The 13,545-nt window shown below is 50.6% G+C and overlaps 1 protein-coding gene across 8 annotated transcripts in view; it reads left to right on the plus strand.

The window, feature by feature from the left end:
- The window catches only part of ARHGEF7 (Rho guanine nucleotide exchange factor 7), a 105,583-nt gene that overhangs the window by 73,273 nt on the left and 18,765 nt on the right, over positions 1-13,545 (plus strand). For 7 of the 8 annotated variants that reach the window (XM_049647225.1, XM_049647226.1, XM_049647224.1 and 4 more), the window contains 7 exons: positions 3,572-3,710; positions 4,677-4,736; positions 5,370-5,516; positions 6,367-6,453; positions 8,140-8,218; positions 8,410-8,549; positions 11,558-11,782. In XM_049647225.1, the coding sequence (XP_049503182.1) occupies positions 3,572-3,710; positions 4,677-4,736; positions 5,370-5,516; positions 6,367-6,453; positions 8,140-8,218; positions 8,410-8,549; positions 11,558-11,782 (877 nt within the window). The remainder of the gene's footprint in view (positions 1-3,571; positions 3,711-4,676; positions 4,737-5,369; positions 5,517-6,366; positions 6,454-8,139; positions 8,219-8,409; positions 8,550-11,557; positions 11,783-13,545) is intronic. The other variant, XM_049647221.1, reaches the window with a different exon arrangement.

Genomic DNA, 13,545 nt, shown 5'->3' on the forward strand with positions numbered 1-13,545 from the left:
CCCCCGTCCCTCCCCCTCTTCCCCCCGTCCCTCCCCCTCTTCCCCCTCCCCCCGTCCCTCCCCCTCTTCCCCCCCCCTTTCCAGTCTCTAGGTCTCTTAAAAAAAGTAAAGCAGTCGAAATATACTCCTAGTACTGTAAAGTTTTGGTTCTATGGGACTGTGCTTGATCAGTTTTCCAACACTTAGAGAAATGCTGGTAACATATGCATTTCTCCCCTGTAAAAAAGCTGTCATTTCACCCTCCTGTGTAGGGACGGGTAGGGTGATTGGAGGAGACAGCCATTGCTGAGGAATGAGAAGTGAGGAGAGTAGCACAGGCTCCGTGTCTGTGAGACACAAAGCAGTTACAGCCAGAGGGGCCAGACCCTGGGCTCCCAGGCCCTACTTGGGGTCAGCCCCCACCTGTTGGCAAGGACGATGGAGACCTCCACACCCACTGGGTGCCCTCCCGTGTGGGTGTGTGCGCTAATGACGCCATGTGGCAGGCCAAGGTACCGTTGCTGGGGATTCGGATGCCCAGCCGTAGTCCCCTTTCCTCTGTCCTTCCCAGGCCTTTCTGTAGTTGTCCCTCCATTTAAGCTGAGCACAGGGGAGTGGCTGGGAGGATCCTCCTAGGGGCACTCCTCGGCTACCTGCCCCTCCTAGAGGAGAGAAGTCTGTGTGGAAGAAGGGAGGAGGCACAGGTGCTCCCGGGTGCTGCTCATGGCTAACAGAGCCCCATGGTCCCTGGCGTAGACCCTGGGCCACCACCGTGCCAGGTTTCCATCCTCGAAGTCCCAGGATTTTCCTGACAGAACCATCCTCTGAAGACCTGGAGTTCTGAACACAGATATGTTGTCTCATGTCTTGTGCGCATGCACACACACTGACACGACACCAGAGAAGGCTCAACAACTTCTTTGGTTTTAAGTTGTATCACCATGAAGGGCTGAGCTATAGGGATGAAAATCATTTTCTTGTCCTTGTAAGAGTGTTGTTTTTATAATTAGGATTAGGTGAAACCTCCCTTTTTTATAATTTGCTTTGACTTTGATAATACCTTCAAAATATGTATATATGTTTCTTTAAAAGGTTGATTTAAAAACCTGTAAAGGTATGTATGTATGCATGTATATGTCTGTGTGTGTGTGTATGGATGGATGTAGACGGATGGGTGTATGTATGGGGGTATGTATGTATGGGTGTGTGTGTGTATGTGTGTATGGGTGTATGTGTGTATGGGTGTATGTGTGGATATGGGTGTATGGGTGTGTGTGTATGGGTGTATATGTGTATGGGTGTATATGTGTATGGATGTATATGGATGTATATGGATGTGTGTGTATGTATGTATGTATGTATGTATACGTATGCATGTGTGCATATGGTTGTGTGTGTGTGTATGTGTATATGCATGTGTGTATGGATGTATATGTACATATGTGTGTATGGGTGTATGCACATATGTGTGTATGTGTGTGTATGGATGCATATGGATGTGTGTGTATATGTGTGTGTGTGGATGTATATGTATGTGTGTGTATATGTGTATGGGTGTGTGTATATATGTGTGTGTATGGATGTATACGTATGTGTGGGTGTGTGTGTGTGTGTGTATGGATGTATATGTGTGTATGGGTGTATGTATGGATGTATATGGATGTGTGTGTATGTATGTATATGTATGCATGTATATGGTGTGTGGAAGTATATGTGTGTTTATTTGTGTGTATGGATGTATATTTGTGTGTATATGCATGTGTGTGTGGATGTATATGTGTGTGTATGCATGTATGTGTGTATATGGATGTATATGTGTGTGTGTATGTATGTGTGTATGCATGTGTATGTGTGTGTGTATGGATGTACATGGGGGTGTGTGTGTGTATCGGTGGTTGAATAGGTGGGTAGGCAGGGAGCTGGCAGGTAACTGCTAACCACACCGTTGCTGTGTTCACACAGCCCAGTCGTGCGCTCTCACTGCAGTGCAGCATCCCGTGCTTAACCAGGCCTCCTAATTTTTGTTAACCCAATTTTAGGGAGCAGTAGCTTTCTAAAGAAGTCTTGCATGTGTAGGAAACGTAAGACTAGCTTCATAGTGATTGATTGGTTTTCAACCTGAAGTTTAAAACCATTTATTTTTGAGTTGGTTAAGTTAAGTGAACTGCTTTCCCTGGTAGGTGTGGTCGCAGAGTTGACGTGAGGTCACTTGTGGTTGGGTAAGAGGCAGGCTGTGCCAACACCAATTATTGTCTTGACGTTTCCAACGTGAGCTCTGTTTAGTTGAACTTTAGGAAACTATTCTTGCTTGTTACTTTTGAACTAGCAGTTTCAAGTGCTTTAGCCTAAGTACTGTACATGTTTTCACCAGGAGCACTGAGTGTGACTGGTGTTCCCAAGAAGCTTGAGTGGTGGGCAGGTGTAGTGGAGTTGGGGAGGAAGGGACGGAGGAGGTGAGGCAGTGGCTGGGTCCCTGAGGTCAGATCAGGCAACCTGCACTGAGGACTGATGTGCTCTGATATTCTTAGGGATTCTCACATTTTTTGGCTTCATGTATAATGTCCTTTGCAGTGCGACGTGGGGGCTCAGCGGTCACCCTGCTCTTCACAGGGGTGACCTGAGCTGCTGCCTGCTTCTCTCCCAGCCTGTCTGCCCCTCACTCCCCCCGTCTCGAGTGGTGCACAGGGGCAACAGTGAGGAACACAGGTGGGGCTTCTAGCCTGGACCCCGAACGTCGTGTGCACTAGGGACGCAGGTGCCAGACCTTCAGGCCCCGGCATGAGTCCTGATGCGGGTGACCAAGCATGATGCTCACAGCTGCACGCTGGACCTTCATGGGTCATTCCGGATGCCGTGGCTGTTGAACTGGAGCATTTGGGGCCAACCTGGAGTGCGTGAGCATGGAGGCCTCACGAGGGCCTTGCTGGTCACCAGGTTAGATGAGCAGTGTGGTGAAAGTGGCAGGAGTGGGGAGATAGGCAGGCACGGCTTTCAGCTTTTGGATTTCCAGATATGCGTTCAGTCTCCTTATCTACAAGTGTGGTCGCGCTCTACCATGAGGCTAAGCGAGGTGGTGATGTGACCGTGCTTTTGACATCTTAAAGCCTAAGTGGAAGAGTCCGTTACTTGATGGTGTTGCCTCGTGCCTGCTGCTTGCACAGAATGCCTCGGGGCTGTTGGGCGGCCTCCTGCGTGGCCAGGGCATCTGCGCCCCGGTTCACTTCACTGTGGCCGTAAAGCATCTTTTACTTCGTGTCACCAGCTCGAGGGACCCAGAGGATGGCCATCTTCTAGCTCAGCTGTGAACTAGGCTTGCTCAGGTGGCCTCCGTGAATGGAAGGTGTGGGTTTGCTTAGCGGACCGCCCGTGCCGGGTTATGCCCAGCTGGGTTTGCCCGTAACGAGAGCGATGGCATGAGCCTTCTGGGGGTGTTCACATTTGGTGTCTCAATGTAGCCGGCGCCAGTGTGGCTCTAAGCACAGAGAGCTCTAAGCACCCGTTAGCTGCCCAACCCGGTGCTGCCGGCAGGGCGGGCCTTTCCTCTGTCCGTGTGCGGGCTCTAACCGCTACGCCGTCCACTCTCTCTGCTCAGCGAGCAGCTGGGAGAGTTCATGGAGACCAGAGGCGCCAGCAGCCCGGGGATCCTGGTGCTGACCACCGGCCTCAGCAGACCGTTCATGCGCCTGGACAAGTACCCCACGTTGCTCAAGGAGCTGGAGAGACACATGGAGGTACTGCTTGTCGCGCGCTGCCGCTCGGGGGCCCTCCGCCCCCATCAGGGAAGCTCCCCGTCTGTGTCAGAGGCGGGAACCGACAGAAGTGTTTTTGCAAAGGTTTTTAACTTGAAGGATTTTCAAAACGATTTTGTTAAATGGTGTTTTCTCCTTCCCCTCCCTCTACAAAATTACATGTCCTCCTTGATCTCTGTCACCCACGGCTGCTGTTAGAAAAGTCTCCAAAAGCTACGAAACGTTAAGCTCAGATTTAAGTAGCGTTGAGGTGCCCTGTTAGGAACACTTGGTTACAAATGGTAAGCGCAGCGTTTATACAGTAATAAGAGTGAAAGAATCAATCCGTTCGTGATGGGTATTTATCTTAGTTTTGAAAAGCAGACCGCAGGCCTGGCAGAAACTTGGGTTTAAGTTGCTGTGTATGGGTGCAGGTTGGCGAACTTTCTCTATGAAGGGTGGGCCTGCTGGCCCCCTTCCTTGCCAGCCCCCTCTGCTGTTGTGGTTTAGAGCCTCAGCAAGGCCAGTGCTGGGAGGAGGTGCTGAGTCCTGCCATGGGTTTTTGTCTTTTTTTTTTTTTTTTTTTTAACGTTTATTTATTTAGAGACCGAGACAGCATGACAGAGAGCGAGAGGGAGAAGAGAATCTCAAGTAGGCCCCACACCGTCAGCACAGAGCCCAACATGGGCTCAATCCCACGAACCATGAGATCATGACTTGAGCAGAAATCAAGAGTCAGAGGCTTAACTGACTGGGCCACCCAGCTGCCCCTGGGCTTTTGTCTTCTAGACCACAGTTTCCCCAAAGTCTACTGGGCCCACAAGAGTACGAATAACACTTCAGTGCTGAGAAGAATAAGACCTATTGTGGGTTGAAAGGGTTGGGAAAGTTTCAAGCTAGTCTCTAGAGTGCCTTTTGAAGAAAACAATTTGCCTCATGAAAGCTAATAGTGTTTTCTTTTATTCAAAGGATTATCATCCAGATAGACAAGATATTCAAAAATCCATGACTGCCTTCAAAAACCTCTCAGTAAGTGACTAGGCATATTATGATTTTTTCCCTCAGCATTATTATGACAGATGAATGTAGAAAAATTTATTCCCTAAAAAAGTTAGGTGATGAAAGAAAATTAGAGCGAGAATTTGGGTGTATTCAAATACAAAATAATCGCGGTAGTTTATTTACCGTGGTGGTAAATTTGCATGCTTTACTGGGCTGTCGACACCAGAAAATGATCGTTTAACCTTTAAAAAGTCATGACATGATAGTTCCTTATGAAGGTCTTGCTCTGTGGGCTGTGTCTTCGGTGAGGACCAGGTGGTCCTGCTCCTTCACCCTGCTGCCATGCCGCCGGTGTTTCTGGAACATGCCTGACTTACCTCACGTGCAGCATGCACTCCTGGCCCCTGCTCAGTCCTTGTGCCAGCAGAGACCAGTAAAGCCAGAAAGTCTCTTCTTGTCCAGTCTGCATTTTTTCTTCCAGAAGTAGCAAGATCTGCTGTATTGTTCTAAAGCCGTGTCTCTCGTTCCAGAGCTCTTACTTCTGTGCCTGTGAATTGAACGCTTTCTCATTCAGCAGATGATGTGTGTCACAGTTGCGTGGCCGGTAGTTGAGGTTCTGGGGGCTCGCGTACCTCCTGACCGTGGTGGTGTGTGTCCCAGGCGCAGTGTCAGGAGGTGCGGAAAAGGAAGGAGCTGGAGTTGCAGATCCTGACAGAAGCCATCCGGAGCTGGGAGGGAGATGACATCACGACCCTGGGCAGCGTCGTTTACATGTCCCAGGTCATGGTCCAGTGTGCCGGGAGTGAGGTATGCAGGGCAGGAGCGCCATGGCCATGTGCTCTGCTGTGCAGAGTGGCTGGGGACACGAGTGGAGGGACTCGAGCCTGTGCTCTGAGCCCCACAAGTGTGTGGGGCGTCTTCGGGAACAGAGTGTGAGAAGTCCCCCTAGACAGGCTCACAGTGCAGGACCGGTTTCCAGCGCACTTGGCATGCGGCTGGAGTCTGAGGAGTCTGCCTGAGGACCCTGCGTCCTGACCCCTGGGCTTCTGTGGGCAGCGTGGAAATGGCAGCTTGGGAAAGGGCCGTCTGCGTTCCTCGTTTTGGTCTCCTTTACGTTCCTGGAAACTTGAGTCCTTTATTGTGGTCTCTCTGGGGCATCCTCCCCCCCCCCCCCCCCCCCATTGAAGCAAATGATTTTTAATATAGATGCTTTTAAATCTTTCATGTAAACTAGGTAAGGTTTACAGCATGGACAAAAACAATATTGAATTGATTGGGCTTTAAGGGAAGTGCCAGGAATCATTCAGTTGATTTTAACATTTTATCCTACCCTCCCCTCGAGCTTGAAAGGCCCACCTGTTCTTCCCCACAGCACCCAAACTCGACAAGTTCTGTTCTCTCAACCATAAAAAGAAAATTTTAGATGAAAAAGAGTTAATGGCAAAGCTGAACTCCTTAACCCAGTTGTTTTTAAAAGATGCTACGTGGGCTGCCAGTGAGTCTGAGACTTTATCATAATTCTGTTTGCTGATATTTAGCTGATAAAATTTGTTGGAAGGACATTCAGTATGTTTTATAAGGCTTAATGTAAATACTTGTTCTCACATCTGTGTGTTTTGAAACAAATTACTTGGATTTGTTTGTTCTTTAACGTTAGGAAAAGAATGAGAGATACCTTCTGCTCTTCCCGAATAGTTTGCTGATGTTATCTGCCAGTCCTAGGATGAGTGGTTTTATCTATCAGGTAAAGTACATTTTCGGTTTACACGTTACTGTTTGCTGTGGATCTCAGAATCCGTTCCAGGCTTATTTTGGATTTTGGGTGTGGTGCTGTGTGTATAGATAGTGTCACCTAGTCGAGTATGTCACACTTAGCCTGTTTCCGCATGACTGCAGATGTCCCCGCATTGGTCCTGAGCAAACACGGGGGGGGGGGACCCCAGTGTCCTCTGTAGGGCTGCCTCCTAAGGGCACCGACTGCTTGAGGTGACCTGCCCGAGTCCTGTCTCAGTTGCCCCTTCTTTCCTGGCCACCATGGTGCCCGGTGGGTGCGGTGGCGGGTGGGCACAGAGCCAGGGACCCTGGCTGAGGCCAGGTGATGTACCTAGTGGTGAGTGATCATGGAACCTTTCTCTAGTCGGTTGTTTTGCTGACACTGAGAAGACGTGCGAGCCGACGTGAGAAGAAAATGCAAAAGGAGAGGTCTGGTGTCTCTGCAGAAACGTAACCTATGGTGTCAAGTAGCTTCTTTTTCTCTTAATAGCTGCTTCTGTCCTCACTGCCTATTCTCTGTGACTTAGAGCAGCGTGCTCTCTCCCATGGCTTGTTTCCAGGCCTGGCCAGTCCTCAGTCCTGCATCAGCAGGAGTCCCCACGTGGCACGTTGTTCTGTGTCGTCCCGGACACGTGCACGCGTGGATCCTGAGTTCCAGGTGTCTGTGGCGTGTGTGTGCCTCCACAGAGAGCTTGGTCCCCAAAGAGGAGGAGGAGTCACACACTTTCTCCAGAAGGAGCACTTTAAAATTGATAAAGCTGATGTGTCTGGTAAACCCAGAAAACCCGTGCCTCAGAGTTCGTGAGTGTGCTGTTAGGCGGGTACCTACCCCGGTTCCCCTGAATCGGCAGTCCCGCCCCCCATTGTCAGGTGGCCCCACTAAACACAAAGCTGAGTCCTTTCTGCCAGCGCACTCTGGCTTTGTGGTTTGTACCGCGAGAGGCTGGGACCAGCTCTGCTGTGACCTGAGGGAGCAGAGGTGGCCGTTCGGGGCAGGCTCGAGGCCCGTGCCACATTCGCCCTCAGTGTTGGTGTCAACGTGCCAGTGAGAGCCTCATGCCACCAATGGGACCCTGCTTTCCTCTTCTGTGCATGGTGGCCTGGGAAGGGCGTCTCAGTGCTGTGACCGTGGTCTGTGCAGCCGGACTCGAATGCCTTCTATCCGCCGACCTCGCCTGTGCTGGTCCCCATCTTTGTGCCTTCCATGTGGTGCTCAGCACAACTCCCCACCTCCCCTCTGGCGGACAGCCAAGTGTGGCCCCTGGACAGTTGTTCTCGTCCCAGCTTCCTGTGTTGCCTTCAAACGTGAACTTCCTCTGAGCCTCTTCGTGAGGCGAATCAGCGCCTCCTTTAGTTTTTGATCCTGATAGGTCACGTTCTTGGGACCTGGTGTTCACGTTCAGAGAAATGTGTCAGATGGAATTTGCTTTCGTTCTGGACCTTACTGCGGACTCCATTTTCCTTTTATTACAGTGTTATGGTTTCTTATTTGACGGAAAAGTCTGTACTGTGCATGCTTATGGCAACGGTCAGCTGTTTCGCTTTACAGGGTGCTGCTTCTGCCATTCCTAAAATTATTAATACTTGTTTTGATAATGGTACGTTCTTTACTAGAAAAGCACTAATTGTTTTTTTTTGTGGGGGGGGTCTTTTTTAGGGAAAGCTACCAACGACAGGAATGACAATCACAAAGCTTGAGGACAGTGAAAATCATAGAAATGCATTTGAAATATCAGGTGATAGGCACAGACTCTCTGGCCGCTGTCTGTCACGGTGATGAGTGGCAGCTCACGGTGTGTGTGCACGTTGTGGCTGGACCGTCCGGAGGGCTGTGTTGGAGCGCTGCTGCCCTCTCCGTGGGTGTGTGTGCGCATGCGTGTGCTTTCTGCCCATCTTCCCGCCTCAGTGTGTCTCTTCTCCCTTCCAGGGAGCATGATTGAGCGGATCCTGGTGTCCTGCAACAACCAGCAGGATCTGCACGAGTGGGTGGACCATCTCCAGAAGCAGACAAAGGTCACCTCTGTCGGCAACCCCACCATCAAGCCCCATTCTGTGCCGTCTCACACCGTAAGGACCCCTGTACCTCTCCACGCTGTGGGGTCGGCCTCTGGGGGCGGGGGGGGGGGGGCAGCAAGTGAGCAGGTGTTTTGAAGCATAATCCTTGTGTGGTTCAATAGTATAAATTCATGCCTGTGTTTCTCTGGGGGTCCTGGAGAGTCCCTGTCACACAGCTTGTCGCCTCACACCGATGGTGCCTAGGTTGTACCTCCTTGCACGTGGTTTGATGGCAGTTGGCTTGGAAGCTATTTCTGCTCAGGGGGGGCCTAGGAGACTAACTTTCAGGGGGTTTTCACCTAAAACCTCAAGAGCCACCATCCATATGTGTTTTTGTTTTTTCCTGAGAATCTTAACGGTGTTCTGTTGTATCAAAAAACAGAAGTATTTATGGTGATCCAAAGGGCTGGGGTGGGGCACCTGGGTGGCTCAGTCAGTTAAGCGTCCGACTTCGGCTCAGGTCACGATCTCACGGTCCGTGAGTTCGAGCCCCACGTCGGGCTCTGTGCTGACAGCTCAGAGCCTGGAGCCTGCTTCGGATTCTGTGTCTCCCTCTCTCTCTCTGCTCCTCCCCCGTTCATGCTCTGTTTCTCTCTGTCTCAAACATAAATAAACATTAAAAAAAAAACAAAAACAGAAACAGGGCTGGGGGCACCTGGGTGGCTCAGTCAGTTGGGCATCCACTCTTGATTTCAGCTCAGGTCATGATCCCGGGATCATGGGATCGGACCCTCCACACTGAGCATGGAGCCTTCTGGAGATTCTCCCCTTCTGCCCCTCTCCCCCTCTTGCTCTCTCTCTAAAATAAAAACATAACTAAAGGTCCAGATTCATGTTGAAGGCTTTAAAATGTGGCTTTTGCCTCACTGTTTTAAGAAATCCATTTATCCTCGTAGAGGAGCTAACCAGCTCTTTGACTTTTTAAAAACTTAAATGTTTTGAGGTACCTCAGCACACAGTATCCATGTTTAAAACTTGTCATTACTGGTGTTTTATGCTTAAGATACTGGTGTGGAATCATTTTCATGTTCTCTTTCTCAAACAAAAGTACATGCCCCTTTTCACAAATGACCTGTGAGTGCACGGCATTTCCAGGTGGTGCTTTTTTCTCACATACGCTTTAGGTTGTTGTGATCTTTATTTGCACTTTCCACCATGTGGCTCACTTCTGCATCCACATCCCTACCGTTGCAGTGTTTGCTCAGGAAGAGTGACTGTAGCATAGCATTTTTTTAAATGCTTATTTACTTACTTTGAGAGAACAGGTGCACAAGCAGGGGAGGGGCAAAGAGAGAGGGAGAGAGAGAATCCCAAGCGGGCTCCGAGCTGTCAGCATGGAGCCCGATGCAGGACCCAAACTCACAAAACTGTGAGATCGTGAGCTGAGCCAAAACCAAGAATCGGGTGCTTAACCGACTGAGGCACCCAGGCGCCCCTGTAGCATAGCTTTCCGATGAGTTTTATTGTACTAGATTTCTCTCAACAGCTTACAGGTGGAAACTGCTGGTTGGCTTTAGCTAAGGTCGCATTTTGAGTGGCTTTGCCATTTGTAGTTTCTCCATACTTGGAAAAAAAAAATGCTAACAATGCTTAGCTTCCCTGGAACTGAATTGATTCCAGAGCTTCTCTGTGTGCAGGTGTGTGTGTGCCTGAGAAGTGGCAGTGCTGCTTCACGTTGTCAGCAACACCCTGAAAGCAAACAGTACGAGTCCACGTTAGGGAAGACTTCGTGCTCCAGCTGAACCCCGCCAGTGCGCGCCACGCACAGGCTTTGCAAGTGTTAGGCGTTCTTCTGAGGGAGTTTCCTCTTGGCGGTGTTGGGTGTCCTCCCCCATACTCAGCAGGGTCCTCCTTGAAGAAGAATCTCATTGTAGCAAAGACCATGACCTCTTCTGACTTCCTTAAGGAGAAACCAATCCAAATATTACTGTGGTGCTGTTGCTAGAAGGGCTGTTGTACCTCGTTGTCTCCGCTTGTGAGTTGTGTGGTGGCCATGTAGCCTGTGACAACACGGGACGCGCCCACGCACCCATGAACCAGGGTGGGCACATGGTTCCTGCAGGAAGTGTGTTGCGCTGGTCCCAGAGCGCCATGGCATCAGCCAGTGCCAGGCTTCTCATTCGGTGTGTTTCAAGAAGGGATTTCTTCTGAGTGATGACCTCACTCTGTGATTTCCAGCTCACAGAACACTTCGTTCTTTATTAAGCATGGCTTTATTGTTTGGGGTGATTTGAGGTCATGGGCTGGCTTTGAGTATTATTGAACATTTTTGCGTTTAATTATCAGTATGATGGAATATTTACAGGTTTTCCAGGAAAATAAGCCCTATTATTCTTCCAAAAAATTAGACTTCATATAATTTTATTTTGATTAGAGCTGATTTTTCTGAGAAAACAGCTTGTAACTTGTTTTACACTAGGGATTGGCAAAATTTTTCTGTAAAAGAGACAGTAAAATATTTTCAGCTTTATAGGCAGTATGGTTTTTGTTGCAGTTGTACTTTTGGTTTTACACCCATCAACAGAAATGGGCCTGGCTGCGTCCCGGGAAAACTTTTTTTTTTTTTTTTTGTTAATGAAAACAGACATTTGGCCCTAGTTTTTTGCCTACCCATAATCACCAGGCAGTAAGTGTGTGACTGGGGAGAATTACTCTCCCCTTCACCACATTTCCCAGGATAAGAAATGCCTGTTCTTATACAAAATTGTGATCTATGCTACGTGGAACACCTTTATGTGGTGTTCGTCCATGACAAATAAAGGTGGTGGTGGGGTGCCAGGATCTGGGCCCCCACATCCTGCCACCTGCCTGCTCCCCCATGCTGACCTGATGCAGAATAGATAGCTGTCCTAGAAGTTGACTGCTTGGGGTTGGAGAGTAAAGAAATGATGACGGCTTGGGGGTTTTTCAGTGGGAGTGTTTGAGGAGTGGGCAGAACCTCATGGGTCTGGTTGAGAGGCCCCTGGCCCCTGATGGCAGCTGTCGTGTTCTGCTCCCTCTGTCCCCCCCCCCCCCCCCAGCTCCCCTCTCATCCGATCGCGCCATCCGGCAAGCACGCAGACAGCAAGCCGGCACCCCTGACGCCTGCCTACCACACGCTGCCCCACCCCTCCCATCACGGCACTCCGCACACCACCATCAACTGGGGGCCTCTGGAGCCTCCGAAGACCCCCAAGCCGTGGAGCCTCAGCTGCCTGCGACCTGCCCCGCCCCTGCGGCCTTCCGCTGCTCTCTGCTACAAGGAGGTGAGGTCTTGAGCGTAGACGAACAAGAATTTGACGTTGACATCTCCGCGTGTTAGGCCAGCTGTTCTGTGCTTCATTCTGGTGCATTCAGAAATCTGGAGAATCCCGCGTTTCTCTCTGATTCTGTGACATGAGAAAAGTACTGATCACTGGGGAACTGCAGCCTTACCTTGCTGTGCCCTTCACGAACGGCCCTGGCTTCCTGCCTCCTGGACCCACGGGGCCAGAGGGCTCCCTGGGGCTGGCCTCCCGCTCAGCCTGCAGTTACTGTGCACGTCTTGTCATGCTGAGTCTTGCTTACCTCTGTGCTGCTCTGCTAGGCCGTAGGACCCTTTTCCAGGCCTGAGTGAGAGCCACCTGGGGACCCTGCATTTGTCACCAAAAGCTGTTGCAGACAGAGTGCATGCACAAATAAAAGTGGCAGAGTGTGGTTTGTCCCATACCTATGTCCTCTGCTCCCGTGTTGGCGGGCTGTGCCCTGTGCTTGAACACCAGGCTGTTTCTGCTGAACCTGCTTTCAGGAAAGGAAGCATCTTGAGAAAAAGAAATACTTGAACTTGAGGAATCTGATGATTGCGGCGCTGGGTGTGGTTGTGAGTGTAAGCATGGGGAGCCTGAGTGTGGGACTGAGGTGGCGTGTCCCGGTACACCTCTCCACGTCCAGTTGAGGTCCCTTTCGCCCCAGGGACCTAGACCCTCCGTCCTTGCTAGTAGCCCTAAGTGTTTTACGACCCACAGAAATACTATGTAAATTATAACCTGTCCTTTGCAGGTTTTTGTTAATTTTGTTGTTGAGGACCTGCGTCTTGCCAGTGGTCGTAGGCCCAGGTACGAGGTGTCCTTGCCGCGGGCGGTTACGTGACTGATGTTGGTGTCTGTTGCTCGTTTAGTCTTTGCGGATTGCTCGGGCAGTGCTGGTGGCGACCTCATTGCTAGGGAGGAACCAGTGGACTGAGTGTGTCCAGCCAGGGGGTAGAAAGGGTGAGGGAAGAGGGGGCAGTGAGCCTGGGCTTCACAATTTGCTGTGTTGCTGCACTAGCTTTGCCAGACCTGACGTTAGGATCTGCAATTGTCACCTCGTGTCACTGAGTGCTTCCAGACGCTCAGTGGAAGTCCTCTCGCAGAGCGTGCACATGGGGCTGCTGTGTCCATGGTCGGGACGCAACCCGTGCGTGTGTGTGCTCCTGGGGCCCCCTCTCTGTTCACCGTGAAGTGCGGAAGCCATAGGACACATGCAGGGAGGGCGGTATGTCTTTGGGAGCGCGTTTTTCCTGCTTTTTTAAGAGGCTGTACGGTTTAGCAGAAGAGATTTTGAAGCGCTGCCTTTGAAAACCAAGCTGTGTTCCTTCTGTGCTTCCAGTCTGGTTCCTCCCATAGTCCGTGTCGCATCGGTGTCATGTTGTAAGAGTCATGAACGGTTTCTGTAACTTAACACACACTCGGCAGTGAAGCCCCCGCCTGTCCCCTTGGACTCTGGCCTGCTGTCTCTGTCCTGCTGCAGGCCGTTGTGTTGTGACCGAGCCGTGCGCTGGCGTGTGGACCCGTCAGGGGCACAGCCCGCATTCTGTTGCCTGCCTGCATCTGCGCTCAAGGCCGATGGACTGAACTTGTTCCCTTTCCTTCTGTCCTGAGGCTTCAAGTATTGTCCTGAGGGACTTGATCTTACCTTTCATCTAAAACTAGCCTTGGTTTTCCTGGTCTCTTTCTGCTCGGCTGCAACAGGTGGGTCTGCTCTGGAATCTGTACGTGTGGATCTCTGCACG

This window comes from Panthera uncia (genome assembly GCF_023721935.1).
Source record: "Panthera uncia isolate 11264 chromosome A1 unlocalized genomic scaffold, Puncia_PCG_1.0 HiC_scaffold_16, whole genome shotgun sequence".
Taxonomy (NCBI): Eukaryota; Metazoa; Chordata; class Mammalia; order Carnivora; family Felidae; genus Panthera; species Panthera uncia.